Raw genomic sequence first — 27,160 nt, forward strand, 5'->3', positions numbered from 1 at the left:
GGGCCGCGCGGGGACACGGCGGCCTCGCGCGGGGCGACGCTCCCGCAGTCGGCGCGGGGCCAGGCCCGGGAACCACGCCGTGACTCCCCGCTCCTGCTCTTACCCAATTAACCTACGGAGAGAAGAATAGAAAGGGTGGCGATTAAGCTGCGATCCTCCCGTGCCGCGCTCCGGTGCAAGCGGGGGCCGAGCCGGGCGCGCTCCCCGCAGCGGCCAGGGCTCTGCTCCTGCGCCCCGAGCTGYCCGCCAGCCCCAGCGCAGCGTGGGCCCGAGCAAGCGCGGGGGACTTGGAGGCGTCCTCGGCACTGGGGCTCCTGGAAAGGCTAAAATAAGGGGTGGGAATGGGCAGCAAAGGCGGATGCAGCGGGAGCGAGCGGGGCTGAGCACAGTCTCAGTGTTTAAGCAGCCAGGAGACATCCTGAGCGCGTGAGAACTTAACACCCCAAAAATAAGCCACAGAACACTTCTAATGTCCAAAATAGACAAGTATCCCTCATTAGTGCTGGATCTTGTGCTAAAAGATAAACAAAACCAAATGTAGGCTTAAATCTAATCACTTACTGCACTGTGCTGACTACCCGATGTGCAGTAAAACAGGCAAGGTTTAGAATGAGGAAACTTTAAAGATTACAGGGCGTATTTCTGCACGCAGCGGCTGGTGCGGGCGGTACAGCCAGAGCCCGGCCGTGGGGCCAGCCCCACTGCGCCCGCAGCCCCACTGCGCCCGCAGCCCTGCTCAAGGGTCTCCTGCTGAGCCAACTCCAGCTTCTGTTTTCCTGAGATTCTACCCACATCGATTCAATAACTTTCCTTTCCAAACACAGAGGACAGACAGGTTCCTTTGGAACTCCTTTCCAAACACAGAGGACAGACAGGCTTCTAGAATCGAGCTTAATAATACAGGACACCACAACACTATTCTAGAAAGTGCTGCTTGGTGTCTCTCTCTTTCACACTGGGAATCTCACATCAATTAAATTGGTATGATGTGAAATTTAAGTGGAAGCATGAAAGTGTGTGCAGACAGTGAAGTTTCTCATTATAGTCCCCGTTCTCAGCCTGAAGAAAAATGGCAGTACTGATATTCCTTTGGAATATGATCCTTTGCTCCCAAAAATTCTAGGAAAATGCAGATATTCCTCTTTGCTTCACTGTCTCCAATTCTCATCTGAAAGTTGAAGCTAATGATGACCATCAAGCTATGAAAAATGTCTACTCTGATGCAAAGCATTAACACATAAAAATCCACCAAATAAACAGCAGAAGCCAAAAAAACAAACAAAAACACATAAAAAACCCAGAGGAACTGGGGACATACAAGATTTAAGCTGTTATGCCCATACTCAAACATCCTCAAAACATTTTCACCAGCCTCGACAACTAAGTGGTTAACACAGATGCCCTAAAAATGTACAATGAAATGCATCACTCCCTATACAAGCAATAGATTATAGCAGCATTTAAAATCACAAAGTGACATTTTAGCAAGTATAAAAATTATAATCTGGGAAAAAAACCCAAAACTTAGTTGCCAATTATTTTTAAAGGCTGAGAAACCTACACGATCTTTGTTTTCCTACCTCTTCGTTCTCGGTAAGTTACTCTGTTAGAGGCTCTCTATGCGTGGCCAGGGATAGAAGCGAACACAGGACAGCCCTCAAGGYTCCTTCTCCTGCCCTCGCTGCTGCTTCAAGCAACCAAGACACCAGCGTGTCAGGAGGCAGCACAGCTCCTGACCGCTGCATTCCCCCATGCACAGGTTTCTCAGCTCAAGCACCTTTAAACCATGATCTTTTGACCAGCTCTGATGAACAACACCTGCCAGAGGCTGCAACAACCTGTTCCCCCCTGCATGCCCACACTGAATGATGTGTTGGGATCAACAGCCCCATCGCGTTCCTCAACAGGGCACAGCTTCACAAAGCCACCRGGTCCCGTTGATCACAAATTCAGAGCAGGACGCACGGATGCTCAGAGTGAAAACCAAAAAGCTTGGTAACAAGAGTCTTCACTCATACAGGACATACATATAAGGAAAAATTAAATGTGTGTGTGTAAGTATGTATCTGAAATTATCTGGCAGGAGGGTAGAGCAGAACTGCTGTTCTGCTTTCCCAGTTTCCTGCCTAATTTCACTCGGGGGTGATGCCACACAAGCAGTGAGCAACAGGAGYGACTACCTGGCAGTGCCAGCTCTGGACAGCACTGCATCGTTTGTAGTATCTCAACAGGCATTTACTCTGCTTGTTCTGCTCCTTGGCTAACCCCTGCGCAACCAGCTCCCCACCTTAAGCAGGCTGACAAAACAGCCACGAATTCAAACTTAATGGATTTGCCAAACACGCTGTGAAGATGGCTCCTGTCACCAGCAGCAGCAATGCAGGTGTTTCCTGGGGATTTGTCCCGGGGGACGGTTCCTGGGCGCTCCCGACGATCCGTGCACTCTCCCTGGCTCATGGAAAGGCTGTTCCCCACACGACCGGGCCCGACGCCTCCGGCTCCGACCTCCACGCGGGCTCTGTTCTCGCAGAGCAGAGGCCACGGGCAGCGAGGGAGCAAAGAGCCCCGCGCTCTGCTCTCCTCCCCGCTCCTGCAGTCAAGCTGCACCAAACGCAATCAGATCGTGATCACTACTGCCTCCTGCCCCTTCTTTTGAATTATTGCACGGGACCAACACTAGCATCTCCTAAAGCAAAGGTAATGTGAAGACATGACACAAGTTCCTTCTCATTTGTCCCAATGTTTAGTCATTTGCATTGTTAAGAAATAAAAGAAACTTGCCTGGCCTTTATTTCCAATATGAAAGTACTATAGCTTTCCTGAACAGGCAGGGAATCTGCTTGGTGCTCCTTAGCATTAACGTAGTGCTGCAGGGGTATTTTTATACTTAATCAAAAAGAAGACTTAAAAACAGCAGAGYGGGCAAGGCCAGGCAGAGCTTCATGTGGAGGATTCACCCTCCACCAGGGCTGCACTCGTGCCCACCGGCCGMCCCGGGACGTTTGGCACAAACCCACCAGTGCAACCGGCGCAGCGCTGGCACCAGGCGCCTCCGCACGACCGAGCACCGCGCGGGGCAGCGGCTGCAGGGCAGCGCCGCAGCCCAGGCCCTCCGCAAACCTGCCCCGGGGTATCTCACTCAGCCCTGATAACTCCCTGGAACAACAGCTGTATTTTACAAAGAAAATAAAGCCTCTCCTAATCAGTGTCTTAACACGAGGACATTCCTGTTCCTCTCTCAGTGACATGCTGCCTCCTCCACAGCCCCTGAAGTGGCACACAACAGAGAAACCACAACAACTGAGGTTGAACTTATCCCTAAATCGATGCTATGAGCTCATTCAGGCAAGCAGAACGACTATGTTTTTCTCCAGAGGGGTAGGCAGGTGCTACGTGCCCACCAAACGCTGCCAACCACTGCAGCAGCCTCAGGGAGGAGAAATCCAGCTGCAAAGAAAGCACAGGGAAAGGGCAAGTAGTGACTTACAGGGAACAAAACCTGTGCCCTCCCCATCACTTTCTCCAGCACCTCTAGAAATCTTCTCCATCTGCATTTACTGGCACCATCTGTTAGYGAGAACTAACASGGTCTTAAGTAGAGACCCCTATTTCTGCAGAACACATGCTATTTAAATCGTCAMGACACAGGACTATTCAGTTTTTCTTAACTTTACCTTCACTAGTTCTTTACTTTTAAAGCTCRCTTATTTTCATCTACTTTGGCCCAACTTCCATTCTTTGTAAAACCGACTCTAGCAGAAAGACTTAGTTGAGGAAGGCGACTCCATCTGCTCGGAGGAGGAGGAGGCCTGCGAAGCTGTGGGGCAGCAGGGCACCACAAACTGCAACCTGGGACACGTCCCACTCATTTCCGTGCCTGCCTCCGCACTGCTCCTCAGACACAAGGACAAGCTCAAACGCAGACACAAACGCATGTCACACACATTTTTTTGTGCCATTGAAAATAAAAGGGGGTGAATGGAGGCATTTCTAACTTCTACTTGCTGTCAGTTTGCTCATAACATTTCTAAAAYGGGTGTTTTCATGAGGCAGAAAGTCTTAAAGGTGGATGGGATTAACACTGCACTGCCCCACASGACAAGCAAGGGTAAAAGAGACTTCTAACTGTCCCCTAGCTCGCTTTCAAGCTTCTGCTAGAACAGCAGCTTGGTGGCACCAAACCACAAGCCCGGCCACCACTCTGCCTGAGGACGATTAAATGTCAAAACGAGAGAAACTTCAGCAGTGGAAAAAACTTAAAAGTCAAACAAGGTATGATAACTAGTACATGTATTGCTGTATATTACTGTTAACGAGCATTTTGTAATTTAAAAATATATATATGTWACATATATATATTTCAGCCAAAATATATACGCCAAGATTAATTCCAAAAGACTTAAAAAAAAAAAATCTGTTTTAGTACTCAATGAAAAGAGATGGACGCTTATACGGAGCCTCTATCCGAAACAACTTTAATGTATGTCCTCCTCCACACGTGACTCTGCAATGGCTTTCAGACACACAGCAAAAGGTACGTTCTTCAAGGAGCGCCACTTACTCCACATGTCTCATTCTGGGTTTGCATGGGATTAGCCTTTGGCTCCATGTCTTGCCTTTTTTGGTTCTGCTTCAGTTGGTTCAAAGAGGGTTTCGCCTGCGCAGCGCCRACAGTTTTGCTCGTCCACTGATCAACCAGCTTGTGGAAGTCGTCGGTGAAGGTGCCTTTCTTGTTGTTGCTGTTGTTGGCCTGGACATGCAGCGAGGATTGCGGGAGGGGCTCCGGGCACGGCACAAGGCTGTTCGTAGAGGATCCTGAAAAATCACACAGGCAGCTGAGCATGGCATCCCGCTCCCACCACTCCRCTGCTCCAAGAGCTTTTCGCGGGCTGCAGTCCCAACAGTGGCTTTTCCGCCTTTTACCACTCCCGCCCCTTTCTGCAGAGCCCCTTTGCTTAAAGGAATGGTCCAGGCCCACGGCATTTGTATTTTCCGCTGGGGTCTATCTGTGGCCAGAGCCTCTCCGAGGTGAAGCCGGCAGCCAGGGCGGGAGGAGAGGCCGTGTTCCCACCACGGCGCCAGCRGAGCCGCCGCTCAGGAGCGGGAGCAACGCGCCGTGTTTGCCTAGAACGCCCCTYGCACACATGCCGTGCGTTTGACAAATGAACGGTACAGCATTCATCTCACGTGCACGGGTTTACTGTCCTCCTGCAAAGGCTGCAGAGTCACCTCTCTTCCAGGGTGGTGGCCCCTTGTGTCCCCAAGGCTGCACAGACTTACGCTCGTGCTCTTTGCACTAAGGGCATCTGCTCTGCCATCTTCTCGGTACTAAAATAAATCACATTAGTACCCATTAGCGTACAGAACGAAGAGGAGAGAGCAGGGCATGAGAGGCTATGCTAGTTTCTGACACAAAGAGACAGAATTTTTGATGCGGGAAGAGTATTGAAAGAGATTTAATTTTATACATTCACATATTTTTAGAATAACTAGAAAAATACCTCTCCTATTTACGCATTGGTAYCTACAAGTCTGACACAGCAAGATTAGCAATGGCCAGCAACTGTAAATGTGTAAATTTGACCTCAGCAGAAAATACAAAGCAACTTACTTATTCAACAAACGTATTCAATATATCTAAATATTTTYTTAAAAGACCATTTCTCCAAGCAAAAAGTTTAGAGAACTGTAGTCAAATTATTTATATAAGCAAACACCAACAATGCTCAAGTCTGTCTTCTGTTAATCAGCTCCCTGCCAAGAAACTTGGCAAACTAATTAGTCCCACAGTTATATACAACATATGATTAACCTTTAAGTGATCATGCATTCAACTTGCAACGCAATGTGCCTGCTAGCGAATCCTGTTCATTTCCTCTTCCTTTTTCGGGAGGAAATGGTCCAATGGGAAGAAAAGTATTTTGACAAAAAAGCTCTTCAATTACTGTTTAATATTTCATGCAGCTCAACAGGAACGGGGCTGTGTTAAGAACTCCTCCCACAACAAAGCTTCAGTCACGTAAAGCCCTGTATTTAACCCTAGACGTGGCACCTAGTCCAGCTTTCTCATTGCATGCGTGCACAGCGTCCCGCACWAGGACCATCACCCCCGCCCTGCAGCATGCGTGGTCCCCAGAACATCACAGCACATGCACTACTAGCAAGGAGCCRTCACTCCTGGAGTCACATTTCCTAACTGCGCTCTACCTGTTAAACTAGCTTTTAGTAAAACCATTAAAAACAACCCCCCCAAACATCCCATGCCACGAAGGAAATACTGAGAAACAAAAAAGGGATAGTTACTACTACTGTGATCTTTGCCTAGACATAGTCGTTTCAAGGTAGACCCTACAAGGTAAAACAATACAAGACACACAGCGTTAGGTAAGACTAAACACGACAGATCTGGTGGACAAGCTTCTGTACTTTTAAGCAATCAAAAAGTAGTTATTAAGCAAGAAAGGACAGACAAAGTCAGCAGTTCAGGTGAGAAAAGGAAGTCTAAATAATTGGACAGCTCAAACCTTTACTAATGTGCAGCCATTCAGAAGCTTTAAAAGTAAATAGCATGCCAAAAGCAAGGTCCCACAGCTGGAATTTTTGTTTCCAAATTGCCTTGGCTTCCCAATAGGAGATTTTGATTCCTACTCTACTTATGCAGGAAATGATGTCAATTCAGTTTGTGATAGGAGGCCAAAAATGCTTTCAGGAACAAGTACAGCTAGTCTGGCTGCAAAGACAAACTGTAAAACCCCAAAAGTTCTGTTTTACAAGTCCAAAAAGATACATTGTTCTGCAGGTCTGAGGCCAATTTCTTTTTTGAAACATTAGTACGATTTGTGTCTAAATGTGAGATTCTGAGCTTAAATTAACAGTACCTGTAAATAAGTTTCCCTTATGATTTTTTGAAGTAAAGAAAATTAATCCAGCAAAAGAGCTGAGTTATAATTTAAGCAAACTATGTGATTTTTTTTCATTATCTTGTTACATCTTTCATCATTCATTTAYGTATTCAGTTGGATAGACAGTATCTACAGTGCCAGGAGTGTCCAGAGCGCCCTATGTGACTGTCACATCTTGCCAGACATGAGCACCGTTTGCCACTTGAGTGCCAAATTTCCTGAAAGGTATTTTGGACTTGGGGAAGAAGAGTATCATTATGGATGGCAGGAAATGAGTATCTGGCATGGGGCATGGCAAGTTCATTGTGAAGAAGCACTTGAACACATGAATAAAATCAGAGGGCTGGGCAAAAATAAATAAATAAATAAATAATGCATGTGTTTTTCCTGTATGGTAAACTGGTGTTAATATACTATGCTACTGTGCCAGAGACGCAGCTTTAAAGTCAGATTTCAGGTCCACGATGACAGAGGCTCTGAATGAGTCTTGAAAGTGGAAAGGAGACATCACTCAGAGACCGACTGAAAAAGGGAAAATAGAAGAAAGAGGGAAGAAAAAAAAAAAGGGAGGAAAAAGATGCTTGTGTTTTGGTATGGGTGGCATGAGGAGGAACAGAAAGGTTGCCTTGAAAGATTTTTCTTATTGTTTTGTGTTTAATTTGTAAATTAGACTATTCTGTGGAAATCAAAACGACATCACTACGSTTATGTCCTACGGTTATGTCCAAGCAAGACCCAAAGTTTAGGCAACTCGAAGTCTACAATATGACAACTACAAGTCACATCCACAAGTGAACAGCCTGTCCTGTGCTTTTTAAATAGTTTGCTTGCTATTTTTTCTCCTCAGATGTACCTTACTTCACCTATTTTGTAAAGGAAGCTAGTGTCTCCTATTGGAGCTCCATTGGGATAGCAATACTAGGATGCTATTTTCTTCACTGACCTGCAGCAGTCTACATACAGATGTGGGTAGATTTGGCACTATATCTATGAAAAGCAACTCTCTGCAAAAAGATCAAAGCCAGCAGCTGACTGCTGTATCCTCAAAGGCATGTAGGAAAGTTTCGACACCAATCCCTTCCCCTTCCTGAAAATCAAGCCCAAGCTTTATGTGCACCTTGGAGGCCAAGTCTAGCCTAAGGAGCCCAAGAACAGCAACCCAGGTCACCACTGCAGAGCCACCACATGAAGGGAGCTTCCCTTATGGAAAAGGCTGCAGAAAGGTCCATGCCCAGGAAGATATCGCTCCAGCATTTTGATCAGGAAATGGGAAGCATTACCTAGGTGGCAACCCTGCCTGAAGTGGAGGCTGACAATCATCTGCTCATGTTCTTTGTCTAAACACAATTTCAATTTTAAAATGCACTGTATCATAAAGGCAAACCAAATCACCACGTTYGCCGTATTGCTTCTAAAATAAAGGTCTTTAATAGCTGAAAAAGTAAAGAGAAGGATCTTCATTACTTAARATTTGAAATCTAAGACTGTAATAGTTAAGTAGTGTTTTACTTCTGATTCCATATTTCATGTCTGAGAAATCATGTAGCTATTGTATTTTATAGACAAAAATCCACTGTCCTATATTTGCACTCACAGCTGCCAAAAAGCTTGAAAGCTACAAAACTGAAATTGCAATAAATTGTTAGGCCATTTCCATAATCATGTATTCACATACACTAAATTAATTACTCTCAAACTGACAAAAATGGCTTGACATTTTACTACAAGTCTAAGCCAAATGGAGCTTCTGAAGACTTCACTTATAGCTAGTCTAAAATGTCACCTTRGGCGCCCTTGCAGTTCAGTGAGCGAAAGCTCAGGCTAAAGTGGGTCTAGATCCCATCAAAACCTTTTAGTCCATGAAAAATGCAAAGGAAAAATCAACATTGGACCTGGGGACTGCCAAAAAAGCAGCTCCAGAAGAATATAGCTCAAAATGTTCACGTTTGATGGGTCTTATGAACTAGGAAAGATACAGAAGATCTGTCTTTAGAGGGTCTTTGTGCTGCGCGTGAGCACAGGAGCAAGCTGTGTCCCCAGTGCCCCATGGAGCCCGTCACTGTCCCCGCTGCCCKGCGGTGACGGTGGCACCAGCAGCCTCCGGGAGCTCCGGGAAAGGGGTGAGGAAACCTGCGATGCCCACGGAAACCACCCGTGCATGGGGACACCCCCAGGGCTGCAGGGAGCCTCCGAGAACCCCGGGACTGGCAAAGCTCATCTCCAAACTCCTTGCCCAGCGCAACAGAGAGAGCAGACAGCCCCAGAACAGGCGCCAACTAGTCACGCCAAATTACTTAGGTATCGGGAAAATTTATGCTTTGAAGTATTGACATATTCCCTTGGTTTCACTCACAATAACCATGCAGCCAAACATCTCTCTCTTTTTTCTCTCTTTTTTTTTTTCTCTCTCTCTCTTTTTTTGTAGCTCCCATCTCCCTGTCTTTGTAAATCCTACTGAATAGTAAGCTTGTGAAAGATGAATGAAATCACTTCTGGGAATTATATGTGCAGGAGAAGCAGCTACTGTGTCCATTATAAAACCAAACGGAAAAATCTGTTTGTGGAGAATTCCACTCTGGTTCCTCAAAAAATCCCTCACTGCAAAAATGTGAAAGACTTCAATGGCTGTTAAAAACTTGCATGGTAAGTTTAACATGCAGAGCAGTAAAAATCCATCTTAATGAATCTGGGTGCCTGGAATCTGGATCTCAGTCAAAATTACCTTTTGAAAAATATTCCTTATTTGTAAAATAGAAGGACTACATTTGAGTGGTCTTGTGCCTTTGATCYGTACCACTTAGATAACGATGAGCAATGTACAACTACAATGGCTTTCCTGATATTAATGCAAATGAAGGTTTAATTAACCAAACACTTCCTTGAGGACATTAGTCTTGCTAACGTTATATGTAAGTGGCCTAGAGTACCTGTTCAGCACAACATATCTTTATTGTACAAGCAAAATCTGTTTGCCTAAAAAGCAGCATATAGGATTAGAAAAAAATGGTGTCTGCATTTTTAAATTAGTTTTATATCGTTTGCTTGCATTGCCAATTACTTTAAAAATCATAGAAATAAAGTAAAAATAGCAGATGCAGAGTTGTTTTAAATGAAACATACTGGATCCTAGCAATCCATTTCAAAGTATCATATAAAAAATCTGGTATAACTTTTTACTTCCCTATGCTTTGATGAACTGCTAATTGACTTCATCTCTGAGGTCACATAAGGTCATAAGAAAATCAACTGAGTGTAGTACTTCAGCCAGATCCATTTGCACACAAAGTTGATGGCACTCGCCTCTGGAGTAACCAGATCTGCCCACTACTTACAAGCGTGTTTGTCAAGAGCTCACTTAAGCTAACTAACATAAATTAATGGGAAAAAGCCCACCTAGGAAACAGATTTTGAAAGAACTAGCTGGAGCACTAGCGACTCAGCATTTCCACATGCAAAGAGCAGGAATAAAAATTAAAGAAAATAGAGTGGAAATAAACAGTACTGTATATTGTGTTAATACAGCCCTTGTATGGAAGTTATACCCTTCAGTGACCTTCTAGCACTGTATCAGCTTGCTACATGCATGTCTTCATGGTCCAAACATGTGTGAAAGAGACCATTCGTCTACAGAAGGATGGATTTCTTTTGGTTGTCGCTGGAACCGGGACAGCAGACATGTATATTTGCCACATTGCAAATAAAAAAATTACTTGAACATAAATCACATAAAAGTACAAAAGCTTTGATAAGTCCAGGGTAAAATTTACCATAAGGCTATATAATAAATGATGAGATCTTCCACACATGCTTTTGGTGCCCAGCACGAGCCAAAAGCAGTGCAAAAAAAGCTTACATGTGAAAAATTAATATAAATAAGGTGGGTTCATGATGATTACTTAAAAGAAGGAAATGTAAAAAGAAAGAAAAGATGGTTCAGAAAAAAAGGGGCATCCTGCYAAACATATTAGAGATATAAAACATGAACTCGGTAAAAGGTGGGAAAAGAAAGATGGACTGTGATAAAATACAAAAGAACAAATACAAACAGATGGACAAAGACACAGGTCCACTGAGGAATCTGGTACGAGGTTTGCTACTAGATTTATAGGTCACTCTCTCAGACGTTTGGTGGAAAACCGTCCAGCCTGCAAATGAATATAAAGGGAAGAAAACAAAGACACTTATAAAGTACAGGTAGCTGTGATCAGATGTCCTATACCATCAGTCAAATCAGCTTTGTTAGTTAAACATCCACATCTCCCTTTTAACTTTGCCAAAGAGGAGTAAGTTAATTGACCATAGACAAAGGATGCAATAACAGCAGAAGAGGACAGATAGGTATTTTGCAGATTAGTTTGGCAGGATGTGCAATGAGAGGAAGGTATTTTAATCATCATTATAACTTCCAATACACGTGGCAACACGATCAGTGAAAGCCTGCGGAGGTGTGCGCTGCACAGGAGCATCAGGAGCCAGGCCTGGGGCACGCAGCCCACCTACCACCCTACAGGCATTTACTGGGGGTGTCAGGGTCCTGCGTGACCTCAGCCCCCTAGACAATGCAAACATGATTTGGTCTTCTGCAATTTTCCATCCCTGAGATGGGTCGATACTTTAGAATGAGGAACTTGGGGTCTACCAAAATCAAGGGGCTAAAAAAAATCAAAATGAACCAAGGGGAATCAGCTCCTGTCCTTCCGCATCTCCCCCTCCCACAAATCCAGAAGGCAGGCTCCAGAAAAGGTGCCAGTGCAGAGTCACTGCTGGCTCAAATAAAGCCTATTCCCTTCCTAAAGACTCGTATGCCTTCGTGGCTGTTGACTCTTAACATTTTTTAAGATACTTTATTTTGTTCTTCTGACAATACTGCAATGATATTTTTAAAGACAAGCCAGTACTTTAGGCTGCCAAAGGCTCGTGTTTTTATACTGCTAGAAGTGCAATCCACTCCTAAAAGTTCAAGCATAAGGGAAGCAAACTAATTTTAGCATGTGCTGGAAGACATGCTGAACAGTCGGTATGAAAAACTCACCTTGGCCAGAGCTCGCGTTCCCGTCACCTCCGTCGGGGCCTAAGCCGGAGCAGATGTCAGAGGACAAAGAGGCTTTGACAGAGCAGGGCTGCTGCGTCTGAACCGGCTTCCCGAGCGCGGCCGACGCAGGCGCCGCTGCCGCCCTCTCCGGGCATCCCGGCTCACTTTTAGCTATTTCTCTGTGGGGAGAGTCCTTAGATTCTGACATATTACCTGAAAGAACAAGAGCGAAACACATGCATGCAATGGCAAGTGCTAGAAAATCAGTGTCTAAAAATAATCATTAATTCATCACCAAGAGGAAATGCAGTTCAAAATTCTCACGCACAAGCAGAGATTTTAAGGGTAACTTGCACTAGGAAATAATGTTTGCTTACTATCACTGATCCAGATTCTCCAAGAAGCTATGAATTTGTTTTTTTTTTTTTTAAACAGTTTTTCTACTTTTATTTATTTATTTTTTAAATGGAAGGTTGAGTTGGGAACTCAGAAAGAGCACTGTTTAAAGGAGTGAGACTTGCAGAAGTGCCCTATTAGGAGAATGAAGGTACAGAATGGTGGAGGAGAATCGCTAGGGTCACACTCAGATGCATAATGTGAATGGAAGCAAATGCTGCAAAGACAAGAATTTTTATCTGTATCTAGCTATAGAGCTTTATTTATATATCTATATTTCTCTCTATATAAGAATATATATCTGTATTGACATAGCTGTCTGTATGTCTAAGGTGAACAGGTTTTAACACCAAAATAATTTTGAAATTTATTGGTGATATGGGTTATCAGCAACAATTAGTTAACAGGGGGAATGACACTTAGCRTACATCTATAGTCAAATCAGAGACTGCCTGTCCTTGACACCTGAGAAAGGACCTAGAAAAGCCAGAACTGGAGGAATCTGAGTAATGTGAGACTTGGGCATTAACAGAGGCTCCCAGAGACCACAGGAACTTTACACAACACCTCAGAACCGGGGGTGTCGCACAGAGCACACGTATGAAGGGAGCATGCACCAAGGAAGCATTCTGACCGAGCAGATTTCTGTCCTCTAACTGAAGGTGACGATGGAAACACAGCGGAGAGGCAGGGCACGTTATGCACGGACAAGCTTGATCTGTTTGGAAAGGAAGGCAGCACACAGGTGTGAGCTAGGACAGATCCGYGAGCGGACACAGAGACAGCACTGAGGACACAGAAGGGAAAGGCTAGCCACAACCCAAGAACAAACTGGAAAATAGATGGACATTGGATTAGAGACATTCAAATATCTCATCACAAGGAAAGGAGGCAAAACCCATACAGGACAGCCAAGTCGCTGCTAAAAACATAGGATACAAGAAAAAAATCTTATTCAAGAGAATGACATTATCAAAAATAAAGGCACAACTGGTGATKTAATTTTTTAGTGTGATAAATGGTATCACTTAGGTTAGTTATACATTTTAAACTTACTAATCCAGTGCCATTCTGAGTTTTCATTTAATTGCTTGAATATTGCTTCTCCTTCTATATGAAAGAATATTGAAATTCAAGGTGTCTCACAGAATGCCTTGCCTCCCTGTCCTAACTGAAATCATTAAAAGTAAAACATTGTAAACCTCCCCATCTATAATTAAGACTGATGTAATGAAATTTCATGACGCAGTGGCTTTAAAAACAAGACCYACGAGGTCTGAAATAAAGGATTAATGTTGGGAATACTACTACTATTCTAAATAACGGAATGAACTCAGCTGAAAAAAAATTTATTCTGCATCCTGCAGAAGAACTAGTCACTAGGGTTTATCAAGTTTTCCCATGTGTGCTGTCTCTTCATGCTTTTAATGACTCAAGACTGTCATTCTGCTTTAAATGAGTAGTGAAAAATCTCAGCATATTTCTGATGGTCAAGGCTTCCATCTCCCCCGTGCAACTGCTTCTGCTGCCACCCTTGCGGGAGGACGCAGAGCAAGTGCAGCCCAACCTTATTTATAGGGCACCTTTTAGCAATAGTAAACAGCAGCACACAATCAATATGGAATAGCATTACCTAAGAAGTGAATACACATATCAATAAACTGTATTTGGAGGAAGGATGAGAAAATGTACGCAGGCTGTATTCCAAATTAAAGTGGGATGCTGTTTCCCTGCCAAGCATTATAACTGATGCAGAGAAGATATGAATCAGCACTAGGCAGCTGTAATAAGATGGTCTCATAGGAAGCCCACTTCAAAACCAGCCCATAATACGCAAACTTGAGTCATAGGAATAAAAGCAATAAAGGTTCAGTACCTCTCCTGCAGTCCGTGCAGTTACACGGCAGAACCACAACACACACAAACAACAGGGCTAGGGAGAGCAACCTAATGCACCTACTTGTGCTTGATGTGCCACTCCTGAGCTGCTGAACCAGAGGGTTTAATAGTTTTCCACCTTTCAACTTATTTTTGCTGGTTCTTCGGCGGCGGCCGCTTGGTGGGGCTGAGTGCAGAAAGCCCATGTTGGGAGGCAGGGGTTTCCCTAAGCGGAGGTACAGCGCCTCTATCTCGTTCTTCTGCTGAGTCTGCAGTTCCGCAATTTCCTTCATATGCCTAAGTTAAAACAAACAAACAAGCAGAAAGAAACAAAACCCACAGAACCCTGTGCCTGCAGCATTGCTGGTAACGCACTGTGTGATGCTGGTATGCTAAGCTATGAGCAGAAAGCAMACTTTCTTCTGTTTTACAGCAAGTCGCCGCTCAGCCAAGGGCGGGCACAGCTGGAGCTGTTTGTAACGACCAGCTTGGAGAAGGGTCAACATGAGAAAAACAGAAGGGCTTGCACAGAATGACATTAGGACCTGGACTGTCACCTTATGTATCGTGCAGATTGAACAGTGCCATAAAGTCAACTCAAAACCACAACTACAACCATACAAAAACAGGTGCACCATCTGTTTTCAGTAAAGGCATTACCTAAATTTAAGCGACATTTTGGTAAGAGTGCAGTCTATTGCTAGTTTCTCCTCATCACGTGCGAGGAAGAAAGAACTCCTCCAACACGGAAGGCCTAGCTCTGGGGAGCAGCAGCGGGAAGGTTCCGCCAGGCTCTCCGGCCTCCCTCCGGCAGCACCCGGGAGCGGGTGGGAGGTGACACGAGCGCTTCAACCTCGCACCGGTGGAGCCAGCACCAGCTTAACGTGGCTGCAGGGACAGAGACGGGAGTGCAGATCTGACAGTCTGAAGCACTCTTGTGGGGAAGGACCAGAAAGGACACTAGAAGAGCTGTCTACACATACAGATTCTTTTTATGCAGACCTAAATAGCATCCAGACTGGAAGCTAATACTATATACGAACATATAACAAGTGTTAAGGCTTGCTCCCAATCAACATACTTATCAGTAAGGAAACCAAACAGGAAAGTGCAACTAAATTGGTTAGAAGAAAATGTTATTTTGATTCTACTTATAAAAGGAATTAAGTAATAAGATGATGCATAAGATAAKGCAGTGTGCCATTTGGGGTAAGGTGCTAGCCCCTGTTCACTCAGTACTGCTATTTACTAACACATGCATTAWCTTAGCACACGTGGAGATGCTCTGCAAGTATCTTAACACAAGCTACCCTTGCACTGTCCACAAATCCAACATACTTTTCTCTCAGATTCTGCAATTCTTTCTTCATATCTGCATCTTCAAATTCTGAATCATTGTCACTGCTCATGTAGGACGACTGYGAGTGGAAAGATGTTATGTTGATGGTGGGAATTTTCGCTCCCTGACCATTAGGTGAATCAAGGCCTTGCGAAGCCGGTTTCCCAGATCTTTGCAGAAAAGCAGCTGCTTTTTTAATTAAGTCAGTGGCCGCACTGGCGCTCGGCGGGGACGGCTGAGCAGCCGGGGGCTCCCTGCGCAAAGGCTCGTCGGCAGAATCGCTCGAGCCCTGCTCGCAGAGGACGTCGACGGAGGAGGCCGTCTGCACGCGGCGCACGGCAGCCTGCAGCTCCGGGCTCGAAGGCAGCGCGTCCAGGTAGACGTCCGGGGGCGCCGAGAACCTCAGGCAGTGCGGCGATGCTAAGGTTAATTCATCCTGTGTGCTGATCACTGAAAACCTGCCAATGGTTTTGGCTGGTGTGCTGCTGCCGTGAGCCTCAGCCTGTTTTCCATAGGAACCAGAGTCTGGAGAGTCATCCCTTTGAAGGTTATTTCTCACCCCATCTGCTGTAGAGATCTGCATTAAATTATCTGTGTGCGCAGATGAAGTTGTGGTCTTTGCCTTCTCRTTCCTTTTAGAAGTTTCCATCTGGGTGGCTCCACTTGGTGACGGAGCTGCAATCTGCAGAGAATAATGGAGATTAACTTTGATAGTAACTATTACAATTAAACTAAAAAATTGTTCTTAGTAGTTTCTGGTTACCTGAAGGAGACCTTTTGCTGCAGCAGCAGGGGCTGATATGATGCTTGCAGATGAACCTGGTTTATAATTTTGGAGAGAAAAAAAAAAAAAGAAAGAAAATCACAAAATTGCATGTGGGAAAAAAAGGGAAAAAGCCAATGACTTTATACTGGTATACCACATGGCAATAAAGTGTAGCACTCAGGAATTACTTAAATATCAAGTCACTCTAACATTGGACTTGGTAAACTTTTTTTTTTTTAATGCAGTGAGCAATAATGATAACATGAAGCATCCACAAGAAGGCACTCTGTTCAGTCTATTTATTCTATTGATTTGGGCAATCCAAATAATAGTTGGGGAGTGAAATTTCATTAGAAGATTGAAAAATCTTAGTGAGAAAAAYAAAAGTAGAATGATAACTGATTAGATGTATCACTACATCTGCAGGGTATATTGGGTTCACATCACTAAGGTCTTCTTAATATCTGGAAAAAAAAYTGCACCAAGATATCGATGCCCGCGAAGTTCTACGCTGACCATGAACAGACCTATTTCATGCCTTTCATTTGACATATTCCTAGACCAACATCACACAGCTATAAGCGGAAATTATCAGCTCAGAAAATGACCACTGGGACCACAAACACACATGAAAGGTAAAACACTTCTGCCAAAGTTGAGGAAAATATTTAATAAATTGGATTTTTTTTTTTTTTTTTTTAATAAAGTCGAATGCATGCAAATGCCTTTCAGAAAGCTATTTTCTTATGGCACATTACATGGAGTGAACATAAGGCACAAATCTGTCACTTCATAGCTCTGGAATGGTGAAATACGTTAACTGCTTTATGGTATCTAAGCTGCATTAATTTTAATACACAGTGCTACATTTTACTCATATATTTTCTCCTTTTAGTGAGACACAGAAATGTGAAAAACCCAGGCAGAGTTGTCATCTCATATTGGCTTAAAAGCAGAGGACTCCAATGCCACAAATGGCCTTTTGACAATTCACACCACTTAAAGCCCTTTCCTTACCCTGCAGAAATGGCATTTTGCGCAGTTGGAGGGATGCAGAGAATTATCCTCCAGCCAGCAAGGCCAGTGGGATCCTGCAGGCTGCCCTGATCTCCCAGCATAGGGTCAGGCAAAGAGCCRCAGGAAAGGCAGGTTTTCCCGAAAGGAGGCCGGACGTCCCACACCTGTGACCAGGGTTGGACACGGCGCACTGGTCGGCCCTGGTGCGGAGCAGCCTCGCAGGGCAGCAAGGGCCRGCGCTCCGGCCTCCAGGGACATACGAGCTCGGAGCGCTCCAGATCCACCTGCGTTCGCACCTGGTATCCATCTATCCACGTCATCACTCCTTTAGGAATGACATCCGAAAGGAATGACAACCTCCCATGTGACAGCGGCAGCAGAGTTGCAGGTTCCTCAATCTTTAGGACTTCCATGACTTGCACAAGGGGTTAATGGGGGTTAATTACCCCTCCTACACCATTTCTTGTGACAACTGCAAGTACGTTAGTGTGGAAAAGAGCCACTGGATCTACAAGCACCCYAAGAAAAGGGCTCCCCTCCATCACATTACTCCTGTCAATTCCATTTCACAGAGTTCAGAAAATGCACGTGACTTTCYATTCATGCTTTTTAATGGCACTGGAAAAAATACTATTCAAAGTGTGGTGGTCTGTGCGACTACCCTATGCTAAAGGCCATGAAGACACATATATTACTTCTTCATGTTTTAAAATAAATCTGCCTAGGAGGCAGTTTAGTGCTGGTAAGGTGGACTAAAGCGAGAGATTCAATATTTGTTGTAAGAGATGCACCAACGCACTGTGCTGAGCACCAGCCTGCAGCTAACCCGAAGGGCGAGCAGAGGAGCAGCAGGCACTGCTGTTATCGTGTCATGCTACAGTTCATCACCAAAACCAGCGTTACCTTTTCTGCTTGCTGACCCACCTCTTGCTTCTGAGGAATCAACAGCGGTGCCAGCGACCCCAGACTTCTCCAGCTTTCAGGAAAAGGAAAGAAGAAAACAAATGTCAGTCTCAAATGCACAAAGCAGTCTCAGTGCCTGCAATCACACTACGTAGGATATGAAACTCTAACAGTGCCTGCAGAGTTTGCCTCCTGGTTTCTCCTTCAACTCTTTCTTCTAAATTACTACACTACCAAAAAAAAAAAAAAAGAAAAGAAAAAAAAATCACTGCCTTCTTTATAAACAGAAGGAAAATGAATCAGATGTCATAGCAATTTTATACTCAGAAGCAAAATTCAGCTTTCACAAGTAAGCATTTATGTAAAATGAGTCAGGGGGCACCTGGCAAGGTAAGAATTAGGAAAACTTTCATGCTCGAAAGCAGCAGAGAAAGGACAATACACACCAGGGAGCAGAAAAGGGGACTGTTSAGGGATGCAAGCAGTCCTCCCACAGCCTCCCTGCCCCTCAGCTCTGCGCTGGGACTCCGTGCACGGCTGCTCTGCAGGGTGTGAAGGGAGGACTCACCAGCGCGGGGCAGGGCGAGCTCCTCGACGGCACAGGCGGCACGAGTTGGCTCTCAGCAGCACTCGCTTCCTGGCAGGTCTCTGCAGCTTTATGGGCCGGTTCTCTTAGACCCAACGCCAGCGTGGGAACTTGATCTTCGGCAAGAGGCGGCAAGTTGAACTCRCTGTCCCCCTGTTCCGAAGGGACGAAACTGTCTGGAGTCCCCGCCGACGCCGAAGAAGTGGGAACGTATTCCTGGTAAAGCAAGTTGCGCAGCTTCTCGTCGAGGCTTTTTATGGTGTTGTCCACGAAGTCGAGGCGGGGCGGCCCCTCGCCGTCGGACTCGGCGGCGCAGGGCGGCTGCTGGGGCAGCAGCGCGGCGGGGCAGCTCGCCGCCGGGCCCTGCGGCGGCAGCACGTGCTGCGGCGGCGGCACCGCCAGCACCGCCTGCGTGGGGCTCTGCAGCTGCGAGCCCGCCAGGCCCAGCGGCTCGGCGGCCAGCGCCGCGGGGAACGCGGGGCCGGCGAAGGCGGGCGCCGCGGCCCCGGGCTGGCCGCCCTCGGGTAGCTGCGGCACTTGTGCCGCGGGCTGCCGCTCCAGCACCGCGCTCTCCGGCAGCGCGGGGAGCGCGCACAGCTCCGCGGCCGCCGCCTTGGGCGGCCCCACGCTGCAGCAGGCGATCTCCACCTCGGGCACGCACAGCCCCTCGTCCGGCGGGGGCAGCTGGGCCTCGGGGGGCTCCTCCGGCTGCGGCGCGCGCAGGGCGGCCGCCGCGGGCGGCTCCGGGACGCCGGGAGCGGGAGGCTCTGCCGGGCCCTGCGCGGCGGGCGCGGGCACCGCGGCAGGAGCCGGCGCCAGGGACGGTGCGGCACCCGCGGGGCTGTCGCACATGCCCACGTGGAGAGGGAGCTGCTGGCCCGGCAGGACACCCGGCGCCTCCGGCGCCACCGGGATCGCTGGCTGGTCGTCCGGCTGCTCCGCGTCTAGAAGGCACACGAGCGTCAGCTTAACTTTTTGCAGAGAGAAAGTCAGTGGCTGCAAAACTTCCCGGGCATTTAAACACAGGGACCCACATCCAGCTTTAACTGACAGTGGTTTCCTCTCAGAAAATCACCAATATACAGTTAACTTCGAACCTTACATTGCAGGCTATACGGAAATATCTCACTGAAAAGCCATTGCTTATTGAACAGCAGTGACCGTGAACTTGAGCTGCCTGGCAGAATAGGTACAGTTCTAAAATATCTGGACTTCCCTGTAACTCAAGCTCCATACCATGCACTCACTTAAAATGCTTGGCTCATATTTGACATGGAAGATATCTGTGCTCATTTTGAGTGGCAACTTTTACACAATGAATAAAAACTTCACTTATAAATAACTCGGTTTCAGCACTTCAACRAACACAGGTGGATTCTTCCAATTATGTGAAATCCCTGGCACAAAAGTTTTTACTTTTTAAATAAATATAGTAGGACCTAGGCTTCATAAAGCATACTAATTTTTAAGATGAGGAAGAGGTGATTTTCTAGAACTCAGGAGTTTTTCCTCATTGTTTCGACATTAGGGGTCAATAAGTGTAGCTCTAGGTCAAGGCAGGACTTCTTCCTGCCTTCCTCCACCCGCCATAGTGAAAGAGTTTTTTTTTTGTTTGTTTGTTTGTTTTTTGGCATACACTATGATCTATTAGCTACCAATTAAATATCAGGGAGCAGCAGTACAGCATAACTGCCATAGCCCAGAACTGGAAGATCATGGGAGAATAAAAGAGAGATGACAGCATCTTCTGAGAAACGATATCTTCTGAAAAATGTAATGATCCTAAATACCTGGGCCTTCAGACTGCTGTGTGCTTGGAGGAACTGGTGGAGAAAACTCTGGTGCATCAGTAGCRGGATTTTCCACAACAGGACATATAATAAACCACCTTTTTCCAGTATGCAAAACTAGAGAGGAAAAGAAAATGTTAACACGATAGTTTGTATTCAATTCCCATCACCCGTTGAAACCTAGTCTTAATTCCATATTCAAAGAGAAAACCAGAATCTCTATAGTATTAACTGACATTAAAACAATGGCTCCTATTTGAATGTCATCCTAAAGAAGCTGCCTTTTGGAAGAGGTATAATGATTCCCCCTTCCAGAAWGGAAGGGACATTCTGGTTCTGCTACATACTTTGAGTAAGTTGCTTGAAAATTAATTTTCAAGTGTTCATTCTTTTAGAAAGATTAAAATTACTTACATGAWTTTTTTATTGCAAGTATTATAGACAGTTTTCTCACAATGGAAAAAAAATTCATTTTGTAAAGTTCACCTCACTGAATTTTTCTATGTAGGAAGTTTTACAGCTATTTCCTTCCAAGTCTCATCTCAAGGTCTGGCATATGTAATTAGTAAACTATACACACTTTGTAACCTCTATAGTATCCATATAAATGATATGTAAAAATTGTGTGCTGAGAAATTATGACTTCAATCAGCAATCATTTTAGGTCTTTTGAGTTGAAAATCCTCTTTGGAAGGATCACAGTTTCTTAACTTGCCAGAATTTGGAATTATCCATCTTCCTCTACAAACAYGGAGAAACACACAACACTGCACTCAGCAACACGAGATTTTGCAACAAGGCTTTCTCCAACACAAGTTTATCTTTTCTTTCCACCAGTATACTAAAAGCCATACTAATAAGCACCTAATTCTATGTCCTTCCCTTTATCTGCGAAACCAGGAGATACACTCAGGTTCAGAAGGCCAAGATTAGTTCAGGTAATACAGAGGCAGCTGAAATGTTTGGAGGAGAAAATTCAATGAGATTACCAACAGCARCGCAATCTTTCAGCTCCCTTTTGCAAACGTAGTTATCGCTGCAAGGCACAACTACCTGACTATGTTTGCCTACACTTCTTCAGCGTTTCCACCTTTCATTGCAACTTGTGCAATTCAGCAGTTCCCTACAGATGCCCATAGGGCAGTTTGATCTCAGCTAGGCCAGCAGTCCTTCCTGAAGGTTGCTAATAGCAGAGATTGCTGCTACAGCCATAAATTCTAGATATTTTCCCAATCACTGGTATTTAGTGGATTACTTCCTCTCTATAGCAAAYATTTGGATAATGAACTCAAAATTAAGTTTGTATTCAAAAGGTACTTTTACCGTTTTGCTGGTACACGGGTGTCTTCACCTGAGACTGCCGCTTTTCCTGTTAAAATACAGAAACAAGACAGAGGAACCAGGCTTTTTGGTATCAATGCAATGGAGYATTATTCCACAGAATACTCGTATTGCAAGCCTCAGTGGAGGAAAAGCATTACTTTTCTTGCTAAGAAGTCTTCTATAACACAGGATGCAAAACTAACCTACAGCAAGCATATATTGCAAAAAAAAGAAAAAAAAAAAAGGATTAAAACTCTATAAAACTCTATTTCATGCTACTTACTTCACTCACTTCCATTCTATCGGTATCTTGTTGGGGACTCGTCCCCTGATCAGAACTTCGTTCTCCTTCTGTATCTTCACTGAGCATGTCTTCTGCTTTATCAATAATATCTTTCATTTGTTCAATAAATGTCTCTTTTTCACTCTGCAAGATGAATTCATTCTCCACCTATAAGAATACATACAGAGCAAAACAATAATGTTTTGTTTAAGACGCAGTTACCCCAAAGCATGCAACAAGAGCACGCTGAGAGGAAGCTGGTGGAAGCTATTCGCTGCATTTCCGACTTTGGGGAGCTGCATTGCCAAGTCTTACCATGTAAGTAGCAATTTCCTCTGGYGCGTCACCATCCAAATCAAACTTGAAAGTCACCATTTTGTGATTATGTGTTTCAAGCTGACACTCGACCATCTTATCCCCYGTATTACACACCTGCAGGCAAAGAATAACAGTGAGCCCTTCTGGCACAACCAAACCAACTCCCAAGACACCCTCAGAGAGGCTCTACTTGCATTTAATATGGTCAGTTTTGGTCTGCTGGTCTTCTCYTGCCGTGAACGAGCACGGGTAGATTTCTTATGCTTCTTGGAAGGCTTTCCTTCTTGTTTTCCACTTCCTATCGCTCCTTCAAAGCTGTCGCTCATTTCTTTACCTGAAGCAACATCTGGACTCATGTAGCTTTACAGTGGAAAAGAGGAAAACAAACAAAAAACATACCAAAAAATGGTGTTATACAAAGATAAGATACAGAAAAGCAGAGGCTGCAAGGAAATTGCACGTCTGTATGTCTGGCCTGAATTACGACAGCCACTGAAATACATTTAGTAAGGAAACAACTATTCCAAATCAGGCACCTATGCTGGCTATCACTGCTAATCAGAAATAATCTATATTTTTTTCTGTTAATAATAGTGAAAGATTGGTTACTTTTAATACATCCCTACATTCCCCAAGCCCCTTTCCTTGGAGATTAAGCCTTAGAGTTCCTATCCCAACTTCAAGGATTCCTTCACATTTTTCCACGGCACAGTTTATCCAGTTCTCTTTTGCCCACTCTCACAGCAGAAAGTCTAAATGTGGTCAGTGTCTTGGTTTCCTTGATGAAGGAAAGGAACGATTTGTCCACACAGCCCAAATTCCCATGTCTCCTGTCTCTGCAGTTCTCAAGGATGTGAAAGAGCACATTACACCACGATATCCCAGATGACCAATGTCCCAGCTAGTGACAGCAGAATATTGCTAGCAACCTAAGCACTAGCTCCTAACCTTATTGTAATACGACATGTACAGAAAAAGCTTGCACGTCATCTGAGAAGTTGAAGGAAACGTTCGGAGATGCATAATGGAAATGGCAAGAAGAAACCTTCTAAGGTCATCTTTTTCCCTCACTGAAGCCAAAGACCAGGCTTCTGGCTTATCTACTGTAAAGASTGAGGGGAAGAACAGCCTTTGGAAAGGAAAATTTCGTATGCCAAAGAGATTATAATGATACCTTTCACAGCTCTGTGACAGTGCCTGAAGTTTATCCTGTATTGCCTGCTCCTAAAGTATAAAAGAAAAGTCATTTAGGCAGATGCATTACATATGCACATGTAAAATACCTTTAAACAAGTTTTTTATTACTAAGGGATCAGTAATGTTAAACCATTGTGCTTAACATAGTCTCAGAATATGAAAATGTCCCATTTTACCTTCCTCAGTATCACACCTGTGCACAGCATCAGCATCTACACACAACTGCTCTTAAGACAGAGCTCACTGAGCAGTCAGTTCCCTTCTGCTACCCCGCAAGCAGGCAACAGGGTGAAAAACACAGAGCAGGTCCTTCCCACGACAGAGCAACGCCCTGCCTGAAACCACGTACCAGCGCCTACCTGATCGGCTTTCTTTTTCTGGCTGCATGTAACGTGCAAACTAATTTGCTTTGCTATTTCTAATAGTTTCCTGAAATAAAATAATTTCAGTGTATTTAACTCGCTGAGAAAAATATTTTATGAACACATAAATGAAAAAGACTGTTATTTACAAACACRGCCTTTATGCCATTTTCTCTTGCTTTCTACAATAGAAGCTGTCCACAACAGCTTCCTTCCTCACCAACTGCAGTGCTAGGACAGACATCATTGCACTTTCTCATTGGATAGACCTGTTATCACAGAATTTGACGTGATGCTACTATCACCACAGACACATGTATATGTGTACACACATAAATACAAACATACTTGTAAAAACATATACACACACATATATAAAAAATATATACTTTTTTTATATATATATATAATATATATATATAAAAATCTCACCATTACTTACAGTTAGAAACCAGACCCTTGACTGTTACCAGCACATATTAATACCAAAACAATCTGCAGACGTAAAAGCTTCGCATCTTACAAGTCRACACTACTTACGGCTCACACCACCACATTCATGCCATGCTGGACATGACTGCAATTGCCACAGACTGGCAATATTAATGAACACTGAGAACACAGACATAATGTATCTAAGACATTAGTAATGCACTTGATCAAGGGTCTTACAAAATCTCATTTGCCCGATCAATTCATATTGATTTGGATATGAGTATTGCCACATGGTCAAACAAAACACAGAGATAAGAATGGTATGGCAGAGCAGCAATGAAACACAGTGTTTTGAATATATACAGACATGAAACTCTTCTTATACCCAAGAAAACCTTAGCAATATATGCCATAAAAAGCAAGACAGCTTGACCTTCAAATGAAGRGTCAACTTTTGAAGCTTATGCTTTTTTTTTTGTGCAAAAACAAGCTGTAACAGTTAACACTTAAGGTCCATTACAGCTACAGGATTCCTGTTTCTCATATAACAGAGGGGCAGCAGAGGACACCACCTGCACTCCCCAGGGGCTTGGGTCTCATCAGAGATTTTGCAGGTGTGAGTAGGGGAAAAAGAGGCTTCAAATATATCTGGCCACCTTGCTCAAATCATCAGGCTTTTTCCACTAAACACCTTTTCTTCATCAGTCTAAGAGGATCAAAGAATGGTTTTGGATTGATTTCATAAATTGAATGAAAGTAGTTAACCCACARATGAAACATGAGAATGAAGTTAAAGAAACAGTGGTTAAATGTTTGTAGGCATTTGATAAAATGACAGGGACAGACACACGCCTCAGAGTGCACCAATTTCTTGGGTAACACATGACAACTTGTATCCTCCATACCATACCGCACCAGAGCAAAGAGGTTTACACAGATTTCCTAGGAGGATGAACCCTCCAGCCCAGGCTGCAGCTTTGACTCTGGCACTAGACTGAGCACAGAGACAAGGCAGGTTAAAGGAGAGATGCCTGGAGTAAGGTGTCTCACACACTTGATACCACAAAGCTTACCCAGGGATTCTGCAAACAAAGCACCACGAGCTAGTTCTCCTGTTTCTGCTACCTCTACCTAACCTACAGGACACAGAAACTCAYCAGGCTGAAGGGAATATCCTAAATCACAGTGTGAACAGTTTGTGACAAGAACTAGGCTGCCGCTTGCCAGCACAACAGGCAACTTGGAGAAATGCAGTTTGGTGTCAGCACCATTATTAGCATTCCTGGAGAAGGAATTCAGCTGTACATCTATGGGCTGTATGGTGTATGTATGGGAGAATATACCAATGTGTAAAAGCACAGGCAAGAAGAGATTCATTTTGAAAAGACGGGATTTGTTACTCTGCAAGGGAAGGCATTTCAGAGCACAGAGCCTCAGGAGGAAGCTGAAGCCTGACAGCAGCTTTGTGAAGGGCACTGCTGTACAGAGCGGAGAGGGAGCCAGGCGTATGTACTAAAATCTGGCACAAATGCCAAAACCTTTGGTTTGCTTTTTTCCTGAATACCTATGACAGAAACAAAGAGAAGGAAACATTCTGTAACATCTGTCAAGAATGAAGTTTAGACAGTTATGGAAGTGGAAAGAAAAGTCAAAATAGCAGACAGGAGGAGCCAAATGTTCTACTAGAAYTACAGTTAAATGTAACTTGCTTATRTAACCACCAAGAATTGGTAACGTCTAGAAACTTTTGAAGAAACAAAAATCCCAGGACTAGACTTGAATTCAGGCAGTACGGGAGGATACAATGCTAAATGAAATGTGAATAAGGCTCAAGCAGAAGAGCATGAAGAGTTCTCGCATATGAAATTGTTTCTTAAGGCAAATGATCGTAGCACAATTGCTTGATACATTAAAACATTTAAAACAAGACTGCACAAAACACGGATGAGGTTCTGTCCATAAGATAGWTCTGTACTGTGCACGGCACTTACAGAACGTAACTTCTATTTCTGCTTTTATTTGTGCTCAAGTATGGACAAAGATGCATTTGGTAGMTGACTTGACCCGACTCGCCATTTCTTCAAGGGGACATTTCTCAAGAAGAYACAACATTTAGTTTCCAGTTTCATCTGAAATAGCCAATTATTTACCAACACAGAACTGTTAGGATCTAGGACAAGCTGTTCTATACCACGGGCATGGCTAATCTACCTTATGAAATAAGCCTGTGACCATAAGCAGAGGAAACAGCTCTACCTCTTGAGATGACTCTGCAATTGCCTGGGCTGCTGAGCAGGGCACTGGAAGCTGCTGACCCAGATGCTGGGACAGGTCTGGCTGGAGCTGCAGGAGACCCGAAGGCTGCGGAGGCAGACAGGGATCTSCGGGCACGGGCGGACTTGCTGTAGCAAGGCTGCCATGCACCTGTGAAACGCTTTCTGGAGCGACGCAGGGCGGCAAGAGCTCAGGCTGCAACTGCAAAGGTGGTGACATGACTATCGAAGGCTGCACGGGCAGTACAGGCACCTGGGCTCCAGTTTCCAGAGCAAACTGAGAGTGTCCAGTCATCTGCTGTAACACAATAGACACCTATTAAAACAAATCTCTGCTTGGAGCRCTTGTGACCTACGCTG

At 44.6% G+C, this 27,160-nt stretch overlaps 1 protein-coding gene across 1 annotated transcript in view; it reads right to left on the reverse strand.

Annotated features, from left to right (window-relative positions):
* Positions 1-27,160, reverse strand: part of WNK2 (WNK lysine deficient protein kinase 2) — a 55,159-nt gene that overhangs the window by 1,620 nt on the left and 26,379 nt on the right. Inside the window, exons 11-27 of the mRNA XM_026046127.1 lie at positions 26,784-27,098; positions 23,708-23,757; positions 22,728-22,893; positions 22,531-22,647; positions 22,216-22,383; positions 21,933-21,978; positions 20,610-20,726; positions 19,678-19,763; positions 18,802-19,560; positions 18,255-18,306; positions 16,311-16,366; positions 15,547-16,229; positions 14,291-14,505; positions 11,935-12,147; positions 10,949-11,047; positions 6,304-6,348; positions 4,562-4,815 (exon numbers count right to left, since the gene is read on the reverse strand). Of these exons, the coding sequence (XP_025901912.1) occupies positions 4,562-4,815; positions 6,304-6,348; positions 10,949-11,047; positions 11,935-12,147; positions 14,291-14,505; positions 15,547-16,229; positions 16,311-16,366; positions 18,255-18,306; positions 18,802-19,560; positions 19,678-19,763; positions 20,610-20,726; positions 21,933-21,978; positions 22,216-22,383; positions 22,531-22,647; positions 22,728-22,893; positions 23,708-23,757; positions 26,784-27,098 (3,441 nt within the window). The remainder of the gene's footprint in view (positions 1-4,561; positions 4,816-6,303; positions 6,349-10,948; positions 11,048-11,934; positions 12,148-14,290; positions 14,506-15,546; positions 16,230-16,310; positions 16,367-18,254; positions 18,307-18,801; positions 19,561-19,677; positions 19,764-20,609; positions 20,727-21,932; positions 21,979-22,215; positions 22,384-22,530; positions 22,648-22,727; positions 22,894-23,707; positions 23,758-26,783; positions 27,099-27,160) is intronic.

Source organism: Nothoprocta perdicaria, unplaced genomic scaffold (assembly GCF_003342845.1).
Source record: "Nothoprocta perdicaria isolate Ctin4 unplaced genomic scaffold, notPer1 scaffold_42, whole genome shotgun sequence".
In the NCBI taxonomy this organism is placed as follows: Eukaryota; Metazoa; Chordata; class Aves; order Tinamiformes; family Tinamidae; genus Nothoprocta; species Nothoprocta perdicaria.